Source organism: Rhinichthys klamathensis, unplaced genomic scaffold, assembly GCF_029890125.1.
Source record: "Rhinichthys klamathensis goyatoka isolate OS25496 unplaced genomic scaffold, OSU_Roscu_1.1 h1tg000185l_1, whole genome shotgun sequence".
NCBI classification, from domain to species: Eukaryota; Metazoa; Chordata; class Actinopteri; order Cypriniformes; family Leuciscidae; genus Rhinichthys; species Rhinichthys klamathensis.
This window is the reverse complement of record NW_026606713.1, coordinates 1,122,498-1,149,354: the sequence shown is the minus strand read 5'-3', so window position 1 is coordinate 1,149,354 and position 26,857 is coordinate 1,122,498. Positions and strand designations below refer to the sequence as shown.

Here is a 26,857-nt window from a genome sequence, read left to right as displayed (position 1 = left end):
AAATCCTTGGCTTTACGATACTTCATGTTTCTGTGAGCTCTTTTATGGATCTTTCTGACAGCGAATGAATTGGTCCACATCAGTAGTGCAACAAAACACAGCAGGATGAATCCAAAACCACAGTAACAAGCAAAAGTTTCTATAAATGTTGTGGTTTTTGCTCTGTGTGACAGACTCTCATCATACAAGCCAACATTAGTGTGTCTCTTAAGACATTCAGTTTGATGCATACGTTAAAAAGGTGCACTGTACGTCCTCTAGTGTTCATCTGCGGAATTACACACAGCCCATGTTACACTATTCAAAATAATAATAATAATAATTCACAATCTGGTAAAAATCATACCTGGAAATGTGGAGAGAAAAAGCGTTAAAACATTTGTGGTCTCTTTCAAAAACAAGTGCATGTTTTGACTGAAAAATTAAGGAATCAGGAGTTACTTTTAGCAGCGAAATTTGTTTTTTAAAAAGTGACTTATTTTGACATACATAACACAAACCGTCTATTACTAGAATGATTTCCTATTTTTTTTTTTTTTGGAAGATGAATTGATATATCACAAATAACTGACTATAAATGCCTAGATACGGGGAATAAAGCTTTTGTATAAATTCTATAAATGACCTAAAGCTACTCTATAAAATTGTACATTTTATATTCACTAACTTTTCCTGTAAATTTGATTTTCTATTCTTATTGCAAACCCAAAGAAGCAGCATTTTTTGCTTAGACTTTTTTGTTTTGGACATCGCATTTTTCAATATTTCCGCCCCTTTTCGCGTATTTTATCAGAAAGGGAGGGGGGCGAGTGTACGCAGCTTCAGCCTTCAGACCACAGTGGAAAAAGGGTGAAGAGAAAAAAAAAAAAAAAAAAAAAAGTCATTCATAAATAACACAGTAATCGTACACAATGAGATGCTTACACGCATCTGTCACGCTTACAGATGATGAACAAACACCACTTCCTTTCAGGCAAGACCCACAGATTAAAATTCAGAGTGTTTCAGAGTGTGACGAACTTCCCGTTGAAACTCAAACCGCTCGCGAACGCACAGACAGACTTTAAATAAACACCGTATACGGTTACCCTACTGGCCAAGATCTTGAGTTAGTGGTCCTGCCTCTGAGCGACACACACAGTGCTCGAGTCTGGAAGTGTTATGCATGTATGATCATGTCAGAAGTGTGTGAAGAGAGACACCTGAGCAATGTCCATTGTCTGATGGAGAGTCAGTCAGCCAAGGATTAACCTCCTACTCAGCAGGTGAAGATCGACTCGAGGAGCGCCGGCCCCTCGGTGCTTCAGCGTGTCATTTCCTGCAGGCCTCAGCGCAGAGCTGGAACTGGGCGAAGCCGAGAAACACCTGTTCCAGTGAGATCTGGCTGACGCAGTAGTCCTCGATGCTGTACTTCTCTTTGGCTGTTTCTAACACCCCGAACACCTGAGACAAAATGACATGTTAAAAATGTGTCCGATCAGTGTGTTTACGCGGTGCGAACTGCGCGCTCTCGTGGAGGTCTTGTCTATCGAGCGGGCATTATGCAGGGAAATCTGTATGCAAGTACACGATAAACATGTCTTCTTCATTAAACTCATTCAACTAAAGGTCGATGGAATTAAATATTAGCATAATGCTTACTCGTTTGCATTTTTTATGGTTTTTTGCGTAAAAACAAAATGTACTTTTGGGCCAATCAAAATAAAGAGTCAAGAAAGAGAGGTTTTTGTGTTAATACTGCTTATGTTTGAAATAGACAACTAGCATACTGCATTCTATATACAGTATACTGTATGTGTATGTGTGTGTGTGTGTGTATATATATATATATATATATATGTGTATGTGTGTGTGTGTGTGTATAGTCATGGAAATCCTCAACGAAATCTGACTTCTACAACAGTATCTCGAGGTAATTCCCTGAATTCTTAAAAATCAATACAATATTTAATACTTGTTTATACAGAAACATATATATTTTGTGATAAAAATATTTCATGTAATGGCCTCTTAAATAAAAAAAAATCTGCCAGCCTCTATGGGAATTTACCGTGACATAGAGGTGTCCTGACTTATGCACCCTGTATTTTGAGGAAGAACATTTATTTATTTACGATACATTATTCATTCACAAATAAAATCGGTGTCCTTAAAGGTTGGATTTTTCCTCATTTTTTTAATTAAGGCATTAAGATCAATTTCCAAAAGAGGATTTTTGTATTCCTCTTTTCAGTTAACTTTAGCATGGGTGTGTTCACTTATGCTAAGCACTGTATATATATATATATATATATATATATATATATATATATATATATATATATAATTTCTTCTCTAAGGCTTTGGAAATTTTATATAGTTTGTGTTAAGTGTTGTTTTTGGTACATTTTAAAATTGAATAAAAAGTTGATCACAAAAAAAATTATCATATGAAAAAGTAGGCTATGTAACAATAAATGTTTAGAGAGTGGCAACCAGTTAGTTACCCATAATTTAGTGGAAATTATGTTGCAATCTTTGTTTAATTCTGTTTAAAATTCAGTGAATTTAATTATATATATATATATATATATATATATATATATATATTTTTTTTTTTTTTATGTAAATTTTAAATGCAGCTGAGATCAAACTAGAAATGGAAGGTCAAGTACAGAGCATTGCATTGTGGGAAACTGCACATTCTGGGAAGTCTGGGTAAGCATTGAGACGTACCTGTGCCCAGGTAAGGGTTTTGTCAGTCAGGTGATAGTGGACCATCCCCTGGTGTTCATCCTTCAGTGAACTTCCTATGAAAGCCATGAGGTGAAAGGTTTCAAAAACTGTCCAACTGTCCAGCGGAAATACAAAGCATGTTATTTAAATACCTGGAAAGGTGTTTTCAATGAATTCTTTGAAGAGCTGAAGGTCCATCTCCTCTAACTCCGTCTCCACGCGGACTTTGGCCAGCAGCGTGTAACCGCTCCCAAACTTGCTCTTCAGGTGCTGTGGGCTGCCCAGACATTTGAACTGGCCGTTCACCATGACAGCCAGCCGAGTGCACAGCGCCTCACACTCCTCCATACTGCAGAGAGACAATGAGACGGGGTGTGTTCTGCTGCAACATGCTCTTTTCATTTCCAGTTCATATCTGTGTTAGTCAGGCGGTGTGTGACTTACCTGTGTGATGTTATAATGATGGCTTTGCCAGACTCTCTGGTTCGTGTGATCGCGTCCCAAAGCAGCCGTCTGGCCACGGGGTCCATGCCAGTGGAGGGCTCGTCCAGAAAGATCACGGGTGGCCCACCGATCAGAGCCATGCCTGCACTCAACTTCCTCTTGTTGCCGCCACTGTGCAGAAGAACCAATAGACAACTTAGAATACATTTCACAAACAAATGATTTTACTTCTGACGTTCAGTCTTCCTGCTTCATCTTTTTCTCTACACTTCAATCTCAACTACTCATTCAATTTCCACCTTCTATCCATCATCTAACCACCAATCTATCATTCATTGTATCTAACCATCCGTTCATTATATCTAGATCATATCCATTCATCACAACTAACCATTCATTCATCATATCGATACACCCAACTTACCCCCCCTAATATCTAATAATGCATCCTTATAACATATCTAATCATCCATTCATCACATCTAACCATCTATTCATCATATGTAACCATAATCATCATATCTAATCAAATTTTCCAACCACCCATCCAACACATAATCACCATATCTATCCACTACAGCATCAGTTCCCAACAGGGGGGTCGCGGCCCACAAGGGGGCCTCAGCGAGCTCTGTGGGGGGTCGCGTCATATTTTGAAAGGTTTGAGCAATGAGCATTAAATAAAAGTCCTTAACTTTTTTCTGTTCAAAATTTACTAAATTTATATAATGAGCGAGTTCATCATGAATCCATTTTCCAATCCGTGTTTTTGTCTTATCCTGAACCACTATGGTACACCTGTAATAAGTGTTTACATTGGGACTATTTTACACTGGTTCGGATCGCTGCCGCTGCGGAGTAGCCCAGTACCCGCGTGACTCGTCATAGACGTACACTGAGAGATGTAGTTCCGGCTACAATGTTCTTCCGAAAGACGCATTATTCTGTTAATAAACGCAAGTTTATTATCGCTCGCTAAAGCGCCAAAAGTGTAAAAAATAAAGCCTCACATTGATAAAGCCTCACAAATAACATGCAAGTATTGAGGCCCCAGACAACAGTCATTTAGTAATAGCCTATATATATATATATTTATTTATTTATTTATTTTTTTACCTACACACCAGTGTGAATATTTTTGTTTTTGCATTTCAAGTAGGACCAATTTATAGGCTTCTCCTAGGCTTACGTTTTTAAATTTCAAAGGGCCTACTGATGTTTTTGTTATTGTATTTTCAATATTAGGCTATTATTTGTGCATAAATATATCTGGTTATAGTAAACATACCGTTTGTTTGAAAACAACATATTTTGTCATCCTTGCTGCAAGCTTACAAGAGCGATAATATCATTAAATGTGAAGGGGGGCCCTAAAATATTTTCTTGGGACAAAGGGGGTCTCAGACAAAAAAAGGTTGGGAACCACTGCACTACAGTATCTGTCACATCTAACCATCCATCCATCCAACCCTCCATCCATTTTACCTAACCATACATTCATCATATCTAACCTCCATCCATCACATCTAACCATCCATTTCTCATATCTAACTATCATCCATAATCTCAAACCATCATCTAACCTAATCATCCATAATATCTAACCATCATCAAACCTAATCATCCATAATATCTAACCATCCATCCATCTATAATATCTAATCATCCATATTATATGTGATCATCTATTCACCATTTAATCATCAAACATAATAATCCATCATCCAACCACCCATACATGCATCTAGGGCTGTCAGTTAAACGCGTTATTAACGGCGTTAACGCAAACCCATTTTAACTCCGTTCATTTTTTTTATCGCGCGATTAACGGTCTTTTTGGCCTGGCAAACTTTGTAGTTTTTCACACATGCTTTTGCAACAGGACGCGGCATGTGCTGCGCTGTGCTATGAAACCCATTCATTTCAATGGCTTGCGCCGCGCGAGGACGTTTTGAAAGCGCAAGCGGATCTAGCTAGACCGGAAACAAAACAATAGGCACGCCGCACACACTTGTTTAGGCTTGCGAGCCGGCCAAATAGTAGGTTAACGTTACGTTTTGAGTGGATGACGAGCGCGAGACGCCGAAATGGATGCCAATAAGGTTCTGAATGGAAAGTTGACTTTTAAAAAGTTGCCAAATGGTTCCATTGACAAGACCAAAGTGATCTGTGTGTTTTGTCGTTGTGAACTGAGCTATCATCATCGCGATCACAGCACGTCTAGTCTGAAATACCACTTGATGATGGCCAAGCACACACACACACACACACACACACACAGCTGATGCGAATTCTCCGCCCCCTCGTCAATATCAGGACCTCATCAGTATTTCTTTCACCCTTTTATTGATGGACAGTGTTACATTGTGTGAGAGATTATTTGCTCCAAGTGAGAATGTTAGTGTGAAATTGAACACAGTATTGTCAATGTTGTTTTCAATAAAAATAAAAAAACCATTTGCACAAAGCAAGCCGATCCACTTTTCCATGTTGATAAGAGAATTAAAATTAGAAAAAAGAATGGGGCAAAAAGAAATCAAGAGACATTTAGAATAGATAAAAATGAGCGATTAATCGTGAGTTAACTGTGACATTAATGTGATTAAATATTTTAATCGTTTGACAGCACTGCATGCATCATATCTAATCTTCCATTTATCATATCTAACCACCCATCCTCTTTCTCTCAGGTCTCACGCTCATACCTGTAGCTGCGGACGAGTTTGTCAGCGTGAGGTTCGAGCAGCAGCGAGCGCAGGACGTTTTCTACACAGCCGGTGGTATACTTCTCTGGGATGCCCCTCAGTCTGGCATACATGCTCAGGGTTTCCCGCCCAGTCATGTGATCCAGCACCGCGTCAAACTGGGGACAGTAGCCGATTCTCTGTTGCACCTGAAGCGAAGTCATATTTAACACTGTGTTGAATATACCATTCACATATGCCAACTATTATCAAAAAATGTCTAAATATCAAATGTAAATTTCCAGTGTTCTCAGGAACTTCGTCTTTCATGTGAAATGTCAAATATGAGATAACAAAATGCAAATCCCAACCTTTTTCACATCTCGGAGGATGCTGTAGCCGTCAATAAAGGCATCCCCTGAAGTTACGCTTTCATCTCCCGTCAGCATTTTGAATGTCGTAGTCTTCCCTGCTCCATTAAATCCCAGCAAACCAAAGCACTCACCCTTCCCAACGGCCAGGGACAAACGGTCCACTGCTAACAGCGTCTGCCCACCTGAATATACCTAGTGAAACACAACCACAGATCTTAGGCAAAAGAGGAGAAAGGGACATTAACAGTAAACTAAATAAGTAGATGATGCTGTGACTAAATAAACATGGCACGGTGTTTTCAGGGCATTGTGGCAATGATATTTGCTTTGTGAAAATATACAAAACCATACATGACTTACTGTTTAGCATATTTTCCAGCAACTCAAGTAGTACACCAATATTGTGAGGCTTCCTTTGAATACGACAACAGCTTATTTTGGCAAAGACTGGACACATTTGGCAGAAAGCCATAGAAAGGACCTTGGAAATTGTTATTCTTAGTTAATCTCAAAATCGCTTGGGAATAATTTGGCCTAAGGTCACACTCCTGATTAATGGATTTTCTGTATGTTTATACACTTTGGCCAATAGGTGGCGGCGGTGCCATCCAACTGGTTGTGTACAGATTAAAACATTGCAAAAATACTTTCTCACTGATGGAATCTGTAGGAAAATTTAATCCATTAACAAACCTTAAAATGTGGGAGAATATAGACCAGTGGAAATTAAAACCTTGTGGTACATATAGTATGTTGACAATACTTAGTTTGGAGCCAAATAATACAATGTGATAGCGTACCTTGCTGATCTCCTGTAGAATGAGCGGGCTGCCCACCATGGACTCAACCACTGGCTGGCAATCCAAAACTCTCTTCCTCTCCTCGGCAACATCTCTATCCTCAGGTTGAAGAGCTTCTTCTGCCAACAGCAGAGCCTGACAAAAACACACACACCCGTGATTGTGACTGATAGCATACAAGACAGTAATATGGCAGCACATTTTCACTCCTCTCCCACCTTCTTGCGTCTCCTGCAGAGGTTGAGTAGCGTGCGGATGCACCGGAGCTCGATGAAGAAGACCAGGGCGATGAAGACGACACCCTGCAGGGACATGGCCACCAGGAAGCGGCCCACCCCCGGCTCGTCCATGGAAAAGTAGTTCACTTGATACGTGATGTCTACAGACGACAATGAGAATGAGAATGACAACACAGTCCCCCATTAAGAGCGCCAGATGATGCTAAGATTCAAAAGGTTTACCAACTTAAATCAAATAAAATCAGGATTTTCAATCTTGTAGCTCATTCAAGACAACAAACACGGCAGATGATTTAATTAGCGTGGACACACACAGGCTAAGATGCTACAGAAAACAGGCCGAACAGAAAATTCAGTGTCCACAGCTACACATTTACATTAGCCAAGTGAAAGCACATTTCTAATTCCAAAGATGAGTCGACATCAAATACAACGCAACTAAACGACAGGAAAATAAAAAAAAAATATTTACAAGTTTTCATATACAAGCCATCATTTCCAACCATCCATGTATCATATATAACCATCATCCATCATATCTAACCATCATCCATCATATCTAACCATCCATCCATCATATCTAACCATCCATCCATCATATCTAACCATCCATCCATCAATCCATCATATCTAACCATCCATCCATCCATCCATCATATCTAACCATCCATCCATCCATCCATCATATCTAACCATCCATCCATCCATCATATCTAACCATCCATCCATCCATCATATCTAACCATCCATCCATCATATCTAACCATCCATCAATCCATCATATCTAACCATCCATCAATCCATCATATCTAACCATCCATCCATCCATCCATCATATCTAACCATCCATCCATCCATCATATCTAACCATCCATCCATCCATCATATCTAACCATCCATCCATCATATCTAACCATCCATCAATCCATCATATCTAACCATCCATCCATCCATCATATCTAACCATCCATCCATCATATCTAACCATCCATCAAACCATCATATCTAACCATCCATCCATCCATCACATCTAACCATCCATCCATCATATCTAACCATCCATCAAACCATCATATCTTACCATCCATCCATCCATCATATCTAACCATCCATCCATCCATCCATCATATCTAACCATCCATCCATCCATCATATCTAACCATCCATCCATCAATCCATCATATCTAACCATCCATCCATCATATCTAACCATCCATCCATCCATCCATCCATCATATCTAACCATCCATCAATCCATCATATCTAACCATCCATCCATCCATCATATCTAACCATCCATCCATCAATCCATCATATCTAACCATCCATCCATCAATCCATCATATCTAACCATCCATCCATCCATCCATCCATCATATCTAACCATCCATCCATCCATCCATCATCCATTCATCCATCATATCTAACCATTCATCCGTAATTTCTAACCATCCATCATATCTAACCATCCATCCGTCATTTCTAACCATCCATCCGTCATTTCTAACCATCCATCCGTCATTTCTAACCATCCATCCGTCATTTCTAACCATCCATCCGTAATCCATAATATAATCTATCCATCCATCATGTCTAATCATCCATCCATCTATCCATCATATCCATCCATCCATCATATATAACCATCCATCTATCATATCTAACCATCCACCCACCTAACTATCCATTCATCATATCTAACTATCCATCCATCCATTATATGTAACCATAATCCGTCATATCTAACCATCCATCATATCTAACCATTCATTCTTAATATCTAACCTTCCATTCTTCATATCTAACATCCATCCATCATATATAACCATACATCCATCAATTCTAGCCATACATTAACTCTTCATATCTAACTAACCATCATTTCTAACATCCATTTATCATATCTAATCATCCATCCATCATATTTATACATTTTGGACAATTCACTATGGGCGGGGCTACCCAGAGCAACGCCAGAAACAGAACCGATCACTCACTGTAGTGCTTGCAGATTATGCTGGCTAAGAAGCTGGAGGTGCAGAAGGTGATTTTCTCGTAGTTCTGGTAGAACTCGCTGAAGGACATGCCCAGACAGTAATTCGGGAAGATCAGGAAGACTTTATCCAGGATATAGGAGAGGTCTAGTAGATTCAGATCTGGACCACAGGAACACGAGGTGTGTGAATACAAGTTCTTGCAAGAAATGAAAAGCATTCTGAGGGTACGAGTGTGGACATGCGTTTCTCACCAGGTATGGTCATGATGGTGACCGCGAGGAAGGTTGCGGTGCCGCTGATGATGTTGAAGATGGTGAGGCACGTGTAGGCTGTGGCTGCCGTGGAGAACAGGAAGCTGAGCAGGTACATGAGGGGAATCACCGCCCAGCCGTACAGAAGCAGCAACAGTAGAACATCCACCAGGTGGTTTTCAGCCACGAACGCTTTTACTGAAAACACTCGGAAGACCACCTGAGAGAAAAAAACAAAACAAAAAAAAACACGTCAAGCATGTTGAGCTTAGTTGAAAATAGACATTCAGTCAGAGCAGACGGCAGAGTTGAGAACCTGTTCTAATTCAATCCCAGAACAGAACGATGTTCAGTTGCGTTAACGATTCGTGTTTCCACAGACTATACTTTTGTCCCTCACAGGCTCGTTTTCAATGCCATCTGCTGGGACTAATGTCTATGAACTTCTGGGACAATACGTTCTTCTTGCATGTCAAATGTTAAATATGTCTAAATGTTAAATAGGCCCTCCAAGATATTTCTAGTCCGTCTGCTGTAAAGACAAAGCTGCTTTGATGACTTTCTCACGTCCAGAAATAGCACTTTTAAAAGACTGTGGTAACCTTGGTTGATAAATAAAATAAGTGAATGAAATAAAATAAGAAATATGACATAAGCTTACAATTTTAGCTGTTTTAATGTATTTCAAATCACATTTTGTCTTATTTTAAATCATTTTGAGCCATTTTGAGCGGTGTGTTCATACTGACCAGCATGAGCAGGCAGGGCAACAGGAAGTTGATGAGGTCCCACAGCAGGGCAGAGAACCAGAAGTTGGAGAGGTAGACCCCGCTGACCTGCTGCAAGTGCTTGGACTTCACTGACCGCTCGGAGACGAGGAGCAGGGCGAAGGTGCTGGCTAAAGACGCCATGCCGTACATGAGGTTTATGGCGATGGCGAAGCCTGTCTGGCCCCTGTAGAGACAAAAATGGAAGATCGATGAAAGCTAAATTTCCCAAGTTAACTTAGGGTTCTGGGTTTGTTCAAATCACGATATTTAACCGCAAAAAGTCTGCTATTTAAAAATGAAGTCTGCATGTTATGCAATGTGTTTCAGCTACATATTTGTCTACTACAAATACTTAATAACAATTAATAATAATAATAGTACAATTTATTCAAACATAACTTAAGGAATATCACACAATTTTTCAACCGTGTTTTAATTTAAACAGTAACTCTGTTTTTCAACCCTGTTTTCTAAAAATGAAAGGATGTGTTATGTTTTCATTTGATTACATTCAATTCAATTCAATTCACATTTATTTGTATAGCGCTTTTGACAATGCATATTGTTTAAAATTACATTGTAAAAAATTAATTTAAATTGTTAAAGTTTTATGCCTTCATTTGATTAGCGACATTTTTTAGCGACAGGAAAATTAAAACAGAGAACACAGAATTTCTAAAAAAAATAAATAAAAAAAATAAAATAAAATAAAAGGCATTTCTTAGGGCCCTGTTATTGTTAAAATGTTAACAAGCTAATAAAGTTTAATGATTTCAATTGATTACACACATAAAATCTACTTAAACCATTAAAACAGAATCCAGAAAAACGCAGAATTCGGGAAAAGATAAGGTGGAATTTAGGAAACCATGAAAGGGAGTCCAAAAGCTGACACGTACTCAGACAGCTGGCTCTGCGCCGCCTCGGACATGTTGCGGGGCATGGGGTAGTTTCCAGTGCGGATAGAGGCGTTGGGTCCTGCTAGTAGCTTGTAGAGAGCGTTGTCAACCAGCATGAGCGCCGTAGCAGAGGTGTGGTAGCCCTGGTTGTTGAAGTAGCCGATGACCTTAGTGTACTTCCTGGGTCTGTTTCTGAAAGCGGCGCCCACCACACAGTGCTCGTTGAAAGCTCCGCCCTCCTGCATGGCGTTGTATAGCACGTACTCTGAGAAATCTGTTCAGACAAACGTTAGGATGTTAGGATGTTGTCAAGGGAGCGACCGCGCATCACGCTAGCGTATTAAGAGCAGCGTTACCTGTTATATTAGTGTCAGCCGTGGCACTCTGGGAAGGCAGCTGTGTGGCGTAGATCTCAGCCAGAGCTGCAGCCAACGGCACAGCGTGGGCATCTAAGGCCACGGGCACGTGGGTAGGGCCGTATTGCTTTAGTGCCAGGCGGAGCTGGGGCGAGTTATGGCTCCTGGGGGCGGTACGGGCCACCACTAGAGCCACCACTGTGAAGATAAGCGGCACCAGGAACTGAGCCACCATCACTTTCCAGTTGCGCCAGCTGTAGAGCGCCCTCTTCAGGAACATAGCATAGAACTGCTGCATATAGAGTCTGGCCTGAGGATAAAAACATGCAGAAAATAATGTTTACAAAAACAATAAACGCAAAAAAAGAGAGAAGCACTATCTATCTATCCATCCATCTATCCAGTTTCATCCTTTTATAAATTAATTAATACCTTTATTCAGCAAAGACACATTAAATGTATGTTACAAAAGATTTATATTTCAAATAAATGAAATGCTGTTCTATTAATTTGTTTCCTGAGCAGCACATTTTCATATTAGAATGATTTCTGAAGGATCATGTGACACTGAAGACTGGAGTAATGATGCTGAAAATTCAGCTTTGATCACAGGAATAAATTACATTTATTAAATTTATTACAATTAGAGCTGTCATAATATTGCATAATGTGTGTATATATATATATATATATATATATATATATATATATATGTTATGATATTCATATATGTCTGTGTGTGTGCATATATACTGTATACACACACACATATATATATATATATATATATATATATACACACTACCGTTCAAAAGTTTGGGGTCGGTACGATTTTAAATACTTTAAAAATAATTCTCTTCTGCTAACCATGGCTGCGCTTATTTGATTAAAAATACAACAAAAATCAGTTATAGTATTAAATATTATTCCAGTGTAAATCAGCTGTTTTCTGTGTGAATATATAGCAAAGTGTAATTTATTCCTGTGATCAAAGCTGAATTTTCAGCATCACCAGTGTCAGTGTCTTCAGTGTCAAATGATCCTTCACAAATCAGTATAATATGAGGATTTGATGCACAAGAAACATTTATTATTATTATCAATGTTGAAACAGTTGTTGGTCTGTCAGTTGTACAGTTTTTTGTTTTGTTTTTTGGATTCTTTGATGAATAGGAAGTTCAAAAGAACAGCATTTGTTTGAAATAGAATATTTTGTAACATTATAAATATCATTACTGTCACTTTCGATCAAATTAAGTATTGATTTCTTTCCTCCAAAAAATAAAAATAAAATTCTCACTGACCCCAAACTTTTGAACGGTAGTGTATATATTATGTAAACACAAACTTTTATGTTAGATACGATTAATCGATTTGACAACAATGATTACAATAGAAAACAGTCATTAAAAAAAAAATACTGCACAAAAGTCTCACACCCCAAGGAAGTAACATTATTTGGATCAAATGTAACATTTGGAAATTTATGGGAAATTTAAGTTTATCAATAAATACAAACCAGCTAATCCCTACTGAGAAATATCTTACTTAGACTAAATCCACAACCAAGTTTTTTCTTTTTTACAGTGTTTAAAATAATTAAATTATAGATTTTTATAACTATTTTACTTGGTTAATGCTTTAGTTTTACGTCTCTATAATATTCTGGCTTGAGTTTGTCCTTCAAAGTTAATTTATAGGATTAAATGTCTGTTTAGAAAAGTAATATCACCTCATTTATAAAAGCACAGTTAGTTTGCGAAGCTAAAAGCACTGACCCCGGTGTTGAGTTTGATGTTGGAGCAGTCCTCTGAGATCATAGTGCCGCTGTCAGTGAAATCCGTCGCGTCAGTCATGCCGCTGATGCTGCTGGAGTCGTCCATGGTCCAGTCATGTGACCTCCGCTCGTGCTGGTACTGCAGAGCAGGGAGCTGGATGGCCTGAATATCCAGACTGGAGTCCACAAGCTTCCCGACCCTGAGAGTTTGAGCGCACGCAAACACACACGGTTACATAAAAACACGGAACAAACATGAGGATCTGCATGAAAGTGGCTGTTACTGGAACAAAGCTGGAGAGCCATTCAATCTGCCTACACAAAAACTGGTTATATAAAACGTTGAAGGGCTCAGAGAAATGATGCTGAGGGAGAGAAAGCAATGATGTCACTGTAACCCGTCACTCCGAACCCTGTCCTACAGCTAATGGCTGAAGATTCAGGACTGCGTTTAAGCTCTCCAAATCCATCATGAAAAAGGTTTTGTGAATGTGAAGGAGAATTGATTAAAAAATCTTCTCTGAAAGACACACCAGAAATTGAGCATGTTTCCACAGGGTGTGTTTAGAGAGGGCTGTAATTTAGTCCTGCAATAACACAGTTCCCTGTATGGTTAAGAACGCTGCAAATCAATTATTTTAAAAGAATCAGTTCCTATATACAATTAAGCGATTTTTTTTTGGTTGCTAACGTGTTTACAGAGATCCTTTCTCTTTTTTAAAAGCATTCCGAATACGTGGCATGATTTCAAAGTGTTAAAATCAGGGAACATACTGTTTACAAAATGGTAATTTAAACAATACATTTTTTTCCACATCCGTTTAATGTTTACATCTCAGGAAAACATGTTCATGTAGTTTATTATAAGACAACGTAAACATGAAAAGCTGTTATCTGTGCTGTGAAAACAAATGAAGAGGAGCCCAGTGTTATTGTTCATTAAAACTAAAACTATTAATAATTGTTTTTGTTCAGATGAACAATTTGAAATGTTGCCTTGAAAACGAAGTTTTCAATTAATAAGTTGAAGTACTTAAACTGAAATTCAAATAAATTAAAGCTATATTCAAATATTTAAAAATAAACAAAAAGGACAAAAAAGCACATAATAAAATTACTAAAAAATGCAACTAAAATTTAAATATAAAACAGAAAATATACAATTATAAACCAATTCAAAATGTTAATAAGTTATATAATAGTAAATAAATAAATAATACTAAAATAACACTGTCAGGAGCAGGTAGGGGAAAAATATGTCAAGAGTTTCTCACAGAGCTCTAATTCAGTGTGGAAAAACGGAAAATAATATAACATGAAAAAGATGGGGATCAACATTATGTCACAACTTTAAAAATGTTACTGAATAAAATTGGAGCTTTTATCAATAGGAGACTTTTCTTGCGGTCAAATACCTGAGAAAAACCTCCTCCATGGTGGTAACGGACGCCCCGTAGCTGGCGATGCCCAGCTCGTCTCGATTCATCTCCAGCTCAGCAAACAGCAGCTCAAATCTGCAGAGAAACACCAGATGAGAGAGCGCAGTGCAAACTCAAAGCTCAACACACAGGACAATCCAGAACTGCTGAAACTACTGAGTGAGTGGAGAGAAAGAAATTCAGTGATTACATCCATATCCATTCATTTCTATCAGTTCAACAAAAATGCAAATGTCATGTCACTCAAAACATGTATGATGTACCACAAAAATAGATTTTATATATATATATATATATATATATATATATATATATATATATATATATATATATATATAGTATGTACGTAGAAATGTAAACAATAATTGAGCTCTCAAATATATCTCCTTTTTGGCGCTTGAAGCTACTGGTCATCATCCAAATTCTGTATTATTTAATTTTAGTATAATATTATTTTAGTATAATTGAGATGCTATAATAGTTTTTGTTAATATTTTGAATTAAATTTTATTTTTATATTTTCTGTTCTTGTTTTACTTAAAGTTTGTCTTTTTTAAATGTTTAAAATATGTCCATAGTCTCCATTTGAGTTATTTTAGTACTTTAACTTAAACTAAAAAAAATGAAAAATGTTGACAACTAGCTGAACTACTTTACGATAATAACCTTGGTTCCGCGAAAAAACAAACATTTAGGACAGATTCAGGAGCATTGAGGATTAAAAATGATATAATTTTCCTTTCGGGGTGAGGCATTTCTTTTACGAAGTGCTTTTATGATGTTTTTCTCTCATTGAGGTGATTTAAAGAGTCTCTATGGAGAAAGGTGTGTGTGTGTGTGTGTGTGTGTGTGTGTGTGTGTGTGTGTGTGTGTGTGTGTGTGTGTGTGTGTGTGTGTGTGTGTGTGTGTGTGTGTGTGTGTGTGTGTGTCATGAACAGAGAAGAAAGTTGCTTCAAGACCTTCACTAAAAAACAGATCAATGGGTAAATTTAGTCCATATGTTGCTACGGCAGCTCACAAGAATCAGACCCAACACTCAAGCCTCATATGCTTCATTCATCTGTATACACCAAACTACTTTGTTTTCATAATTCATTGTCTCGTATAAGTACCAGCTGAGTTTGTGCAGTCAAGGCTATTGATTAAAGGCAATGATGATGAGGACCTTGATGTTAAATAACACAACCTCTTCAAAATCAGATGCTAGGATGATTTCAGCAGGACTCAACTGGAGCACAGGATTTTAAACAACAGTGCATTTGCAAAAAGCATACTAACATACTGCGCATGCTTTTTTTTGTAGTATGCAGTTCAACGTATGCAAATTCTATTTCTACTTTTGCCAAAATCTGTAGTACACAACCAGATCATACCACATGCAATATACCATATCCCACAATGCAATATACTTGACTCATTCAAATAGAAGCTAAACTGGATCGTCTAAAATAATAATGGCACGCCACTCGCTACATTAAACATGCAAAGTAATGAGGTCATGAGATGACAATGTAGCAAGCTAGTGTTTGAAATGCATTGCAAGCAACATACGGTTTCACACACTACTGTAATGGGGTGGCAGTGGCACTGGCTCAGTGGTTCATGTAGATTGTCTACAAACCGGAAGGTTGGTGGTTCAATCCCCAGTTCCACCTGACCAAGTGTCGAGGTGTCCATGAGCAAGACACCTAACCCCAGCTGCTCCCGACGAGCTGGATGGCGCCTTGTATGGCTGACACCGCCGTCGGTGTATGAATGAGTGAGTGAATGGGTGAATGCGAGGCAAATGTAAAGCGCTTTGGTGGCCACTGCGTCTGTGAAAGCGCTATATAAATGCAGTCCATTTACCATTTAAAAAAAAAAAAAAATAGACATCTAATATGTGCTGTGTCTGAGTGTTGTCTTACCGGCTGGTGCTCTCTTTGGGCAGTATGTAGGAGAGTTCAGCGCCTGCACTGCTCTCTAGAGTGGCATCAGGCACATACATGTGGACTAGACGGGTGATCTCAGACACGTTACAAAATGCGTCTTTTACGATAACCATGTGGTAACCAGCACCTGAGAGAAGTACAAGAGGATAGGTTTAGATTTGAGTTTGTGTTTGAGTTTCTTAGATTTTAGTTGTCTCAACAGCTACACATAAAGCCACAATAAGCTCACGGAGCGAACTTGTCAATCATCTTGATGGGTGAGGCAGAGGAAACGCCAACCATTAAGTGGACAGCTTTTACTCACATGTGACTTGCATAAACACATTTTGGTACGCTTTGAAATGTTGCCTTGTGAAAGCGAACCAAAGCAAAAAGGAAATGCAACATTGTAACAAATTAAGTCCCTTGTTTCAGAACAAAGCAAACGATCTACAGGTCTGAAAACGGCCTGGGACTTCTCTAGATGGAAGCAAAGTCCTTACTGGAGCAAGTTGGTTCGTGTGATTGCCATCTTGAAAACACGACTTTACTATACATTTACTACAGCACCATATTGAACTTTGCAAATGTACAGTATGTCAATCATTTTCCTCAAGCAGCCCATCTCTTCCTACCATCTCCTCTAGCAGTCGAGAGCTAAAATTTATGCTCAACAACATTAAAATGACAATCTTATGCATAAACATCTTGTGTTCCTCTCATGATCTTGCCGCAGTCTCACCGTATTTGTTCTTGAGGAAGAGCGGCGAGCCGCAGCACTGGAGCTCCCCGCTAGCCATGATGGCGATGCGATCTCCCAGCAGGTCGGCCTCGTCCATGAAGTGTGTGGTGAGCAGGATGGTACGTCCCCGTTTCTCACCCTGCAGCAGGTCCCGGGTGGCCCGCCGGGCTGAGGGGTCCATCCCTGAGGTGGGCTCGTCCAACATCACCACCTACAGGGAAACAATGGGTTTCGTTAGGATTTGAGTGGCTAATGCTATGCTAACAGGAAACCTTTCCTCATTTCACTTATACAACCAGCATTGCCATGCTAAGTAGCATAAACCAACCTGGATAAACATGGAGATGTTTTTAAAAAATGAAAGCAAATGCAACATAACAAAAGTATTTGCTAAACATAAAATGTCTGTGAAATACAGCTTTAAACAAAGTTGCCGTTGCCTGACCTTCGAGTCTCCGATTAAAGCAATGCCGATGGAAAGCTTCCTCTTCATCCCACCAGAGAGGGTCTTGGATGGCGCATTACGCTTATCCTCCAAATTAAGGATCCGAAGGATGCGGTCGACCTCATCGGGGATCTTTTCGCGAGGGTAACCCTTCAGCTGAAGAGAAGAAACAAGCTATGTAAAGATCCATCTCACAGTCTTAAAATCCCATTCATTTTCTCCATTTGGACGATCATTTATAAACTGTTAAAAACAGGCCTAATGTGAGCAATGAATCAATGGTATATGCTTTTGTCTAAAGCCATCAACTATCAGCTTATCTTTTAACTAATCATGTTCTAAGTCGTCATGAAATCAAAATTTACTCTATTTACTTTGTTAGCGGACATCATTAGTCTTGTGGTGAACAAATCCGTGTGTAAGTTAATACACAGAAAAAAGTGTGTTTGTCGTCGTAATCTTTGATCAAAATCTGAACATTTGCTTCCGCTCTAAAATGGTGTTTATTCTCTGATGAAGTCAGTTTGACGGCTTGGGTTGAATATCCTTAACCACTCCCCCCTAAGGCCGTGTGTCCACCAAAGCGGGGGGTTTTTCACGCGCCTGGCGTTTGTTTTCAATTGTTTTCAATGGGAGCGCCGCGTTTTTTAAACGCCATGAGCGTAATGAGGCGTTGAGCGTTTTATTTCACTCTGAAGCGTCGAGCGCCCGGCGTTTTTTACTGGTCGCCGAGAGTTGAAAAATGTTCAACTTTGCGTTAAACGCAGCGCTCATCACTGTCACTTTTTACCCAGCCGTCCAATCACAGTGGAGGAGGGGCGGGACTAATACCACACCGACCAACTGTCACAACATTCTTCTGTACAACGACATCAACCAGCAGAGCTAACCGAACAAAATGGATGAAAAATACATTTAGTATGAAACAAATTATCTGCGAAATCAGTTACAAGTAAACTGTGCTGCGGATATTCTGTATCATAGCAACGAAACGTCTCAACTGAAAAAACGCTGCGCTGCCAAAACGCTCTCAAGCGCCCAAAGCTAGGCGATTTCAGCAGAGGATCTAGCATTTTCAGCTGGCTAAAATCGTTTTGGTGGACACACGGCCTAACCGTCAGTCTGCTACGAGCGAGGGATGGAGAGGAGGAGCGCTAAAGTAAAACCCCTTCACTTGGAAATGCGTCACAACACTGGAGAAAAGTCGGTTGCAGTTTCCAGTTAGGAGCGGAATTCCTGTCAAAAACGACATTACCCATAATTCTGTAAAGAAATCCACCAGTCAGAGATTAGCCACAAGCAAAATCACTCTAAAAGAGCCCCGCCCCCTACCATGAAGCACTGCTCTCATGACGTAAACGAGTCAGTCTCCCGACGCTTTCAAACCACTTAAATATGTGTGTATATATGTATATTTTGCAATACACATAATGTATTAAATTAACAGCTTTATAGATTTTGGTTTGGTTCGTGACAGTTAGTATTTAAGTAAAAAAAAAAAAGAGCATGTAGGACATTTGAACAGGAAAAATGGATAACATAAATGGATGATCGCAGAGTTAGGCATCTTATAGACATCCTCGATTACTCTGTGTCTACCTGTGTGTAGAAGAGCAGGTGTTCTCGGACGGTGAGGTTGTCGAAGAGCACGTCGTGCTGCGGACAAAGACCCAGGCTGCGGCGGATCAGAGCCATATCCTGACATATGTCATAACCGTTAATGTACGCACGGCCGCTGCTGGGTGGGAAAAGGCCTGGGAATGAAGAAAGAAAGGGAATTTGAACGATGTAAAGAAGTGATCTACTCTGACTGACCTCCGTTATCACTGTTTACAGCTAGGAGCTGCTAAGAGATTGATAAGAACTGAAGAATTGATAAGAATGTAAATGTGTACCTTGAAATGCAATGCAAGTCGCTTTGGATAAAAGTGTCTGCCAAATGCATAAATGTAAATGTAGTACACGGGTCATATAATATTGCACTTGTTACTAGTATTAACCATAGGCCAGTAGGTTCGACTATGGAGGTGTAATAAAGACAAAACTGGTTAAATAATAAAGTAAATCTTTATATTTAAATGAATGACTGGAGTAATTGTTGATATTCAAAAGAAAGGAAAAACAAACAAAACAAATTGTCAGTTATTTTTGTTCAATGTAAAACCACAGTTATAGTGATTCACTTCAATTCACAATAAGTGAACAATTTCACTTGACTCTTTTGTTTGTTCAATCAGTTTGGGTTCACCCTCTAGGCTATACAGATTCCTAGAATACTACACTTTCAATATAAAATAGAACCCCATAAACATTGATAAATGTTCACAATTGAAAAGTTTGACCGTTCACTAAATCAAGTTCAAACATAAAATAAAATGTACAAAATGCAAAAACAACAGTTCAGAAGAAAACAATTCACATAGGTCAGTTCAAAAGACTCATTTGAACTGTTCAGTTCAAAAGGTTGAGTTGGAAAAGTTCACTTCAAATTCGTTAGAGGATCCGATTCAAAAGATCCGATTCAAAAGATCCGATTCAAAAGACTCAGTTCAGAAAATCCACAGTTCGTTAGAATCGCGGAAAAGTGATTCAACAGTTCCAGAGAAGATCTTTTTGCACAGAGAAACAAAATACTCTGAGCAGTCTTTCAAAAAATAAAACTCAGTCCCGTTTAGGAAAAAACTAGCAGGCAATCAGAACATTCCTACCCAATTCCACAGGTGTTGGATTAACTCAAATCTCGCATCAAGCATTAACGTTCATCTCGCTGGGAAGGCTCGCCATCTTAGGTCGTAATGCTGAAAAGAACGCAGTTCCAGCGTAGCACAAAAAACCTGACCTGCATGTGCAACAGGCAGCAATTAGTTCACAGCACATTAAATTCACAGCTTTTAGTTTAACAGCAGTAAATTAGATTAAATAGTAACACTTGTTATCCTGTTCAGCATATAACAGCTACATGTCCATCGAAATTCGACAGCTTAGATAACATTATGCAACTTAAACATCATAAAATCACTCGTTCAATAACGAACATGAACATCACAAACTCATATACACATATTTTAAACATTACATCACTTTTTGCTCGTTAAACATCAGATCTTATCAGCATTTCATACTGACGAAAAAAAATACGTTTTCACTCTCTCTCTCAATTTAACACATCAATACACAATTAATCACATTTATGAAAGTTTACACATTTCAAAATGTGTACTCACCAAATCCAAAGAAAATAGATCATATAAATGTCTTCTATTCAGTCCTCTCTGACGATTTTAAATTGTACACAAAGTTATGCTGCTGCTCGTCTCACAGTCACGCAGAGAAAAGAAAATGGATTCGCCCATACAGCACTAACGTGGTGGGGCGGGACTTCAACATAAACCTCACGTAATTGGACAAATCAATAAAATGTCAATCATCACACTGACATGCATTTCTTTTTGATTTTATATTTTTTCTTACACTTTTTTACTAATTCTGATTAGTTTATTATTTTAACAATTCTCTAATTAATTCCTTTTTATAATTCATTAGCAAAATTATACAGGGTTACATTCTCCCCTCTTAAAGGTAAGCAAGTCTCTTTGCGTTTTGTCCTTTACTTGACCCTTCAGTAACTTTTAGGCAGCACTAAGTCAGTTTTAGGTAAATCAGCAAGATTCATTGAATTAACGACTGCCTCACTCAATGACTGGAACAAGTTTTGGACTACTGAGGTAAGGGGATTACCCAACTGTGGGTAATGGAATTTCTTTGGAGGTTTTGGGACCCTGTTTGATCTTCTTAGGTTTTGATCTGCACTTGATCTTGCATATGCATTAACTTGTTCTGTTTCTTCTTCCAGATCATGAGCATCCGGGGACATATCTTTTTCCTCCTCATCACCAGCTGGATCGGATGATGGTAAGTATCCTCCTTCAATTCCATTTCCTGTTGGTACAGTTTCTGGTACTTCAGGATCTGTAGGTTCATACATTTCTGTCACCTCTCCTAAACTCTCATCCAATGGAAGAATGTAAGCTGGACCGTTCACAGGCTGGGGTAATTCTGTTTCATGAGGTAAATCTGGTTCCTGAGGTAAGTCAGATCTCAGAGGCAAGTCTTTTTCTTTTCCATCAGCCACTTTTGACTTTGTGGTGTCATATGCATAGGTAATCTTTGTTTTTCCAGTAGGAATTCTACTGAATATGCAAATTTCATCCTCTGAATCCGATTGTTCCTCATTTAACAGTTCTCTCTGTCTTTGGCTTCGTGTCTTAGGCTTGGAGATGTTTACTTGATCAGGAACACTCTCCTCAGAAACACTCTCCTCAGAAGAAGTAAGGAAACCACAAGGTAATAGTAGATCCCTGTGCAACACTCGTAGAGGAACATCCTTATCTTGTGGACGAACTTTATAAACTGGCAGGTCTCCTACTCGTTCCACTACTATATGGATAGTAGACTCCCACTTGTCTGCGAGTTTATGTTTTCCCCTGATTCGGACGTTCCTCACTAGAACTTTATCTCCCACTTCAAGAGTTGACTCTTTCACTCGTTTGTCGAATCTGTTTTTATTCCTCATTGCAGACTTTGAAGCGTTTTGAGTGGCAATTCGGTAACTCTCTTCAAGTCGGGCTTTGAGACTTTGGACATATTTGGAATGTGACTCATGGACAGGTTTTTCCACGGGCAGCCCAAAGGCTAAATCCACCGGTAGTCTGGGTCGCCTCCCAAACATGAGCTCATAGGGCGTGAATCCCGTTGTCTCATTTTTCGTGCAATTGTAGGCATGCACTAACGGTTTCACAAAGTCATGCCAATGCGACTTATCCTGTTCCTTCAAGGTACCCAACATGTTTAGAAGCGTCCTATTGAAGCGCTCTACGGGATTACCGCGAGGATGATAGGGAGTTGTCCGTACTTTGTGAATTTTTGCCATCTCGCAAAGCTCTTTGATAAGTTTAGATTCAAAGTCGGCTCCTTGATCGCTTAGTATCCTCTCCGGGAAACCGTAGTGGACAATGAATCCATCCCAGAGGCACTTAGCCACAGTCCTGGCTTTCTGGTTGTTGGTGGGTATGGCAACTGCATACTTGGTGTAATGATCCGTCATGACAAGTACATTCTGGACATTACTTCGGTCTGGCTCAATGGAAAGAAAGTCTATACAGAGCAACTCAAGGGCCCGTGTAACCTGGATGTTGACCAAGGGGGCAGATTTCTCTGGCAAAGCTTTCCGCTTCACGCACCGTTCGCAGGTCTTAACCTTCCTCTCAACATCAGCACTCATCTTTGGCCAATAAAAGCGAGAACGGACAAGGTCGAGAGTGCGATCTACTCCCATGTGGCCCATCTGATCGTGCAGGCTCTCCAGCACCATTGCACGGAACTTAACAGGTAACACCAACTGGTAAGTTGTTTGATCGTCCAACTGTCGTCGTCTGTACAGAACTCCATCCCTCAATTCCAAGCGGTTCCACTCCCTCAACAACAAGGAAAAGTCTGGACATTCATACCTCACCGTCCGGCATGGCATCTGGCCTTCTTCTAAGTGGCTAATGACTTGGTTCAGGACAACATCTTCCCTTTGTTCACGTTGCAGGTCTATACCAGTTAAACAGGGGACTGCAGACTCATCTTCAGTCAGGTCTTGAGCAAAACAATTAGGAATAACCTCCTGTTCCATTGCCAAGGACTCCACTAGAGCAACAGAAGTTCCACATCCTTGCTGAACCAGATGCTTGTCCCACACAGCTTGTACAACAGCACAGTCCATGACAACACATTTATCTCCACCCAGATGCTTGTCGGCGAATTGCTGTATCCGTTCCAGTTCCTTTTGTGATACCATGTCATTGATCAGCTCACCATGGGGACGTCTTGATAATCCATCAGCATCTTGGTTTTGCTTTCCTGCTCTATAGGTCAGATCGAAGGAGAATGTGGCTAATGCTGATAGCCAACGATAACTTATGGCATCAAGCTTCGCGGAAGTTAGAATGTAAGTAAGTGGATTACTGTCGGTTATGACAGAGAAGTGATTGCCATACAAGTAGTCAGAGAATTTCTCGGTCACTGCCCACTTTAAAGCAAGAAACTCCAACTTATGGGCAGGGTATCGAGACTCACTTCTAGAAAGACCTCTACTGGCGAAAGCTATGGCTTTTTTTTCTCCATCTTGCTCCTGATATAACGCAGCGCCAAGGCCTATGGTGCTCGCGTCTGTGTGTAGGATGTAAGGTAAGGTCGGGTCTGCAAAACCAAGCACAGGAGCACTGGTAAGTTTGGAGATAATGGTGTTGAATGCTTCATCACAAGCCGTTGTCCATCGGCTCCCAAATGACTCTTTTGGGTTAAAATAGCTTCCTTTCAGCTCACTGTTCATGGTCTTACGATTCAGTGGGGCATAACCAGCAGTTAATTCATTTAGGGGTTTCACTATCTTGGAATAATCGCGGATGAACCGTCGATAGTATCCCGAAAATCCCAAGAATGATCTTAGCTCTTTTAAGTTCTTTGGTTTTGGCCAGGTCTTAAGAGCACTGATCTTTTCAGGATCCGTCGAGACTCCTGTCTCCGATATGATATGGCCTAGGTACCGGACTGAAGTCTGGAAGAATTTGCATTTTTCTGGGGATAATTTCAACCCATACTCTCTTAGTCTTCGCAGTACTTTTAGAAGCCGTTCTTCATGTTCCTCAGGGGTCTGGGAAAACACTATTAAATCATCAAGGAACACCAAGACCTCGGTGAGATGTAGATCCTCCATGCACCTTTCCATCAAGCGTTGGAAGGTACTTGGTGCATTGGTAATTCCTTGAGGCATCCGATTAAATTCCCAAAATCCTAAGGGACAAGAGAAAGCGGTTTTGTATTTGTCAGACTCCTCCATTTCTATCTGGTAATAACCAGACTTCAAGTCCAGAACTGAGAACCATCGAGAACCCGTTAAGGCAGAGAAAGACTCTTCGAGGTTAGGCAAAGCATAGGAATCTTTCACAGTTTGTGAATTTAGCTTCCTGTAGTCCACACATAGTCTCACGTCGCCATTCTTCTTTCGTACGACTACGATTGGGGACGCAAACGGAGACTCAGATTCCCGGATCACTCCTGACTCTTTTAACTCTTGCAAATGCCGTCTGACAGCAGCCAGGTCATGAGGGTGGATAGGGCGTGCCCTTTGCTTACAAGGGGTTTCGTCAAACAGCTTGATGTGATGCTTGACCTTGGATGTTCGACCAAAATCAAGGTCATGTTGCGCAAAGACATCAGACATATCACTGAGCTTCTTACTGATTCTATCCTTCCACTCTTTGGGCAACGGTGAGTCCCCAAAGTCAAAGGTAATCCCTGCTTCGGAACAGCTTTGACCAGCAGGTACAGATCCCACCTTGCGTTCTTGAGGGATGATACTCTCGATGGCATGCACTTCAGCAACCACAGCATTTGGCTGCAGTACTACATCCCGATGCGACTCATTCCGTAGCTGGACAGTCAACTTTTGCGTGGGGAATGGTGGCGCTTGAACTACACCTCTTGAAAAAAGAATACCTCCAGGGAGGAAGGAGTTTGATGGGGGCTCCAGAAGAACACATTCTTTAGTGGATAAGCAATTCACATTTGTTTTTCCACAGAGAGCAACGGTCTGCTGTGCTGGAATCACTACGGGCTCCTTGCTTTGTAGTCTCACCAATCCAAGGCATCCATTGGCATTCTGTTTATGCCGTAATTGCAGAGTTTTGAGCACAGCACTGTACCCGTATCGTGGAGAATGGTGTTCAAGGATATTCAAGTTAGAACATTCAGCATACAAAGAATCAAGCGTATTCATCCCGATTAAGACTTGAGATTGTTTTTCTGGTTTGAAGTCAGGAACGACTAGTGCCAGTGTGGAAATTTCAACCTCAGATCCGACCATGTCCTCTGGAAAAGTTATTGGAATTTCGACATATCCTTTGTATGGAACTGGCTGACCATTTGCTCCACTGACCTCAAGCAGAAGATTCAGGGGCTTGATGGGATGATTAATCAAGCAAGCTTGGTAAACGGACCAAGGAACTGTGGTCACCTGCGACCCTGTGTCAAGTAAGCAATGACATTCAGTTCCTGAGATTTTTACTTGCGCTGTACACTTGGATCCGACCAGACGCTGAATACGGAATTTGTGGTGTGGGCCTGAATTTATTCTGGGGGGACAACTTTTAAGTTCACTAGCTCCAGTTTGTCCCGCAACTGGAACTGTTAGGCGTTTAAAGAAGCTGCACCAACGTGACTGTTCTCTTGATCCCACTCTTGTTGCTTCAACCGCAGTTCGTTCCTTTTCTTTTCAACTAGCCTGGGGTTCGGAGAATTTTCGCAGGTAACAGAGATGTGGCCATCTTCACCACATCTGAAACAGTAACCAGGGCGTGGTCTGGATTTCGTGACAGGACCACCGGTTGACTTAGACGGTTGTTTAGCAATAAACTCAGGAGTGCTAGGAGAGGGTGAAGTCTTATGCTTGGGTTTGACAGTCTTTCTGGACTTCGGGAGGGTCAGTGAAGTTAACTGTTCCTTTAGCTCAGCAATTTGCTTCTTCAATTCAGCGGTCTCAGACAACAACTTTGACTCATGAGGAAGTTTGTTTGAAATGGCAGCATCTTGGCTATAAGCATGAGCAGATCTAGGGGATGGCTGCGGTTTCTGCTTAGAAGCACTGATGTGGGTTCTCATGCGCAACCATTTCTGTGCACTCTTGTCTTCTCTGGTTCTAAGGGAACGCAGTAAGTCTTGGAAATCGATAGGGTCATCTCTACGAGTTTCGAGACGAAGCTCAGAAATAAGGATGTCATCCCAGCAGCCTCTGCAAAACTGCCGTAGGAGATGATGGTTGGCCTCAGACGATTTAATCCCACCTCCTCTGACTGCCTTGCTCAAAGCAACTTGAAGCCTTTGGAGATAGCTAGATGCTTTCTCTCCATCATTCTGAAATGTGTTCATGAATTTTGAGAACAACTCATCACCATCATCGATCGCACCATAAGC

General features: G+C 40.1%; 1 protein-coding gene across 1 annotated transcript in view; it reads right to left on the bottom strand.

The window, feature by feature from the left end:
- Positions 1–935: 935 nt before the first annotated feature.
- Positions 936–26,857, bottom strand: part of abca3b (ATP-binding cassette, sub-family A (ABC1), member 3b) — a 58,897-nt gene continuing 32,975 nt past the window's right edge. The window contains exons 13-31 of the mRNA XM_056261750.1: positions 19,442–19,596; positions 17,843–17,998; positions 17,398–17,608; positions 16,653–16,803; positions 14,722–14,820; positions 13,308–13,506; positions 11,530–11,839; positions 11,174–11,447; positions 10,254–10,458; positions 9,505–9,724; positions 9,254–9,412; positions 7,236–7,396; positions 7,018–7,152; positions 6,215–6,409; positions 5,865–6,052; positions 3,160–3,330; positions 2,868–3,064; positions 2,716–2,789; positions 936–1,443 (exon numbers count right to left, since the gene is read on the bottom strand). Coding sequence (XP_056117725.1) covers positions 1,312–1,443; positions 2,716–2,789; positions 2,868–3,064; positions 3,160–3,330; positions 5,865–6,052; positions 6,215–6,409; positions 7,018–7,152; positions 7,236–7,396; positions 9,254–9,412; positions 9,505–9,724; positions 10,254–10,458; positions 11,174–11,447; positions 11,530–11,839; positions 13,308–13,506; positions 14,722–14,820; positions 16,653–16,803; positions 17,398–17,608; positions 17,843–17,998; positions 19,442–19,596 — 3,392 coding nt within the window. The 3' untranslated portion in view covers positions 936–1,311. The remainder of the gene's footprint in view (positions 1,444–2,715; positions 2,790–2,867; positions 3,065–3,159; positions 3,331–5,864; positions 6,053–6,214; positions 6,410–7,017; positions 7,153–7,235; positions 7,397–9,253; positions 9,413–9,504; positions 9,725–10,253; positions 10,459–11,173; positions 11,448–11,529; positions 11,840–13,307; positions 13,507–14,721; positions 14,821–16,652; positions 16,804–17,397; positions 17,609–17,842; positions 17,999–19,441; positions 19,597–26,857) is intronic.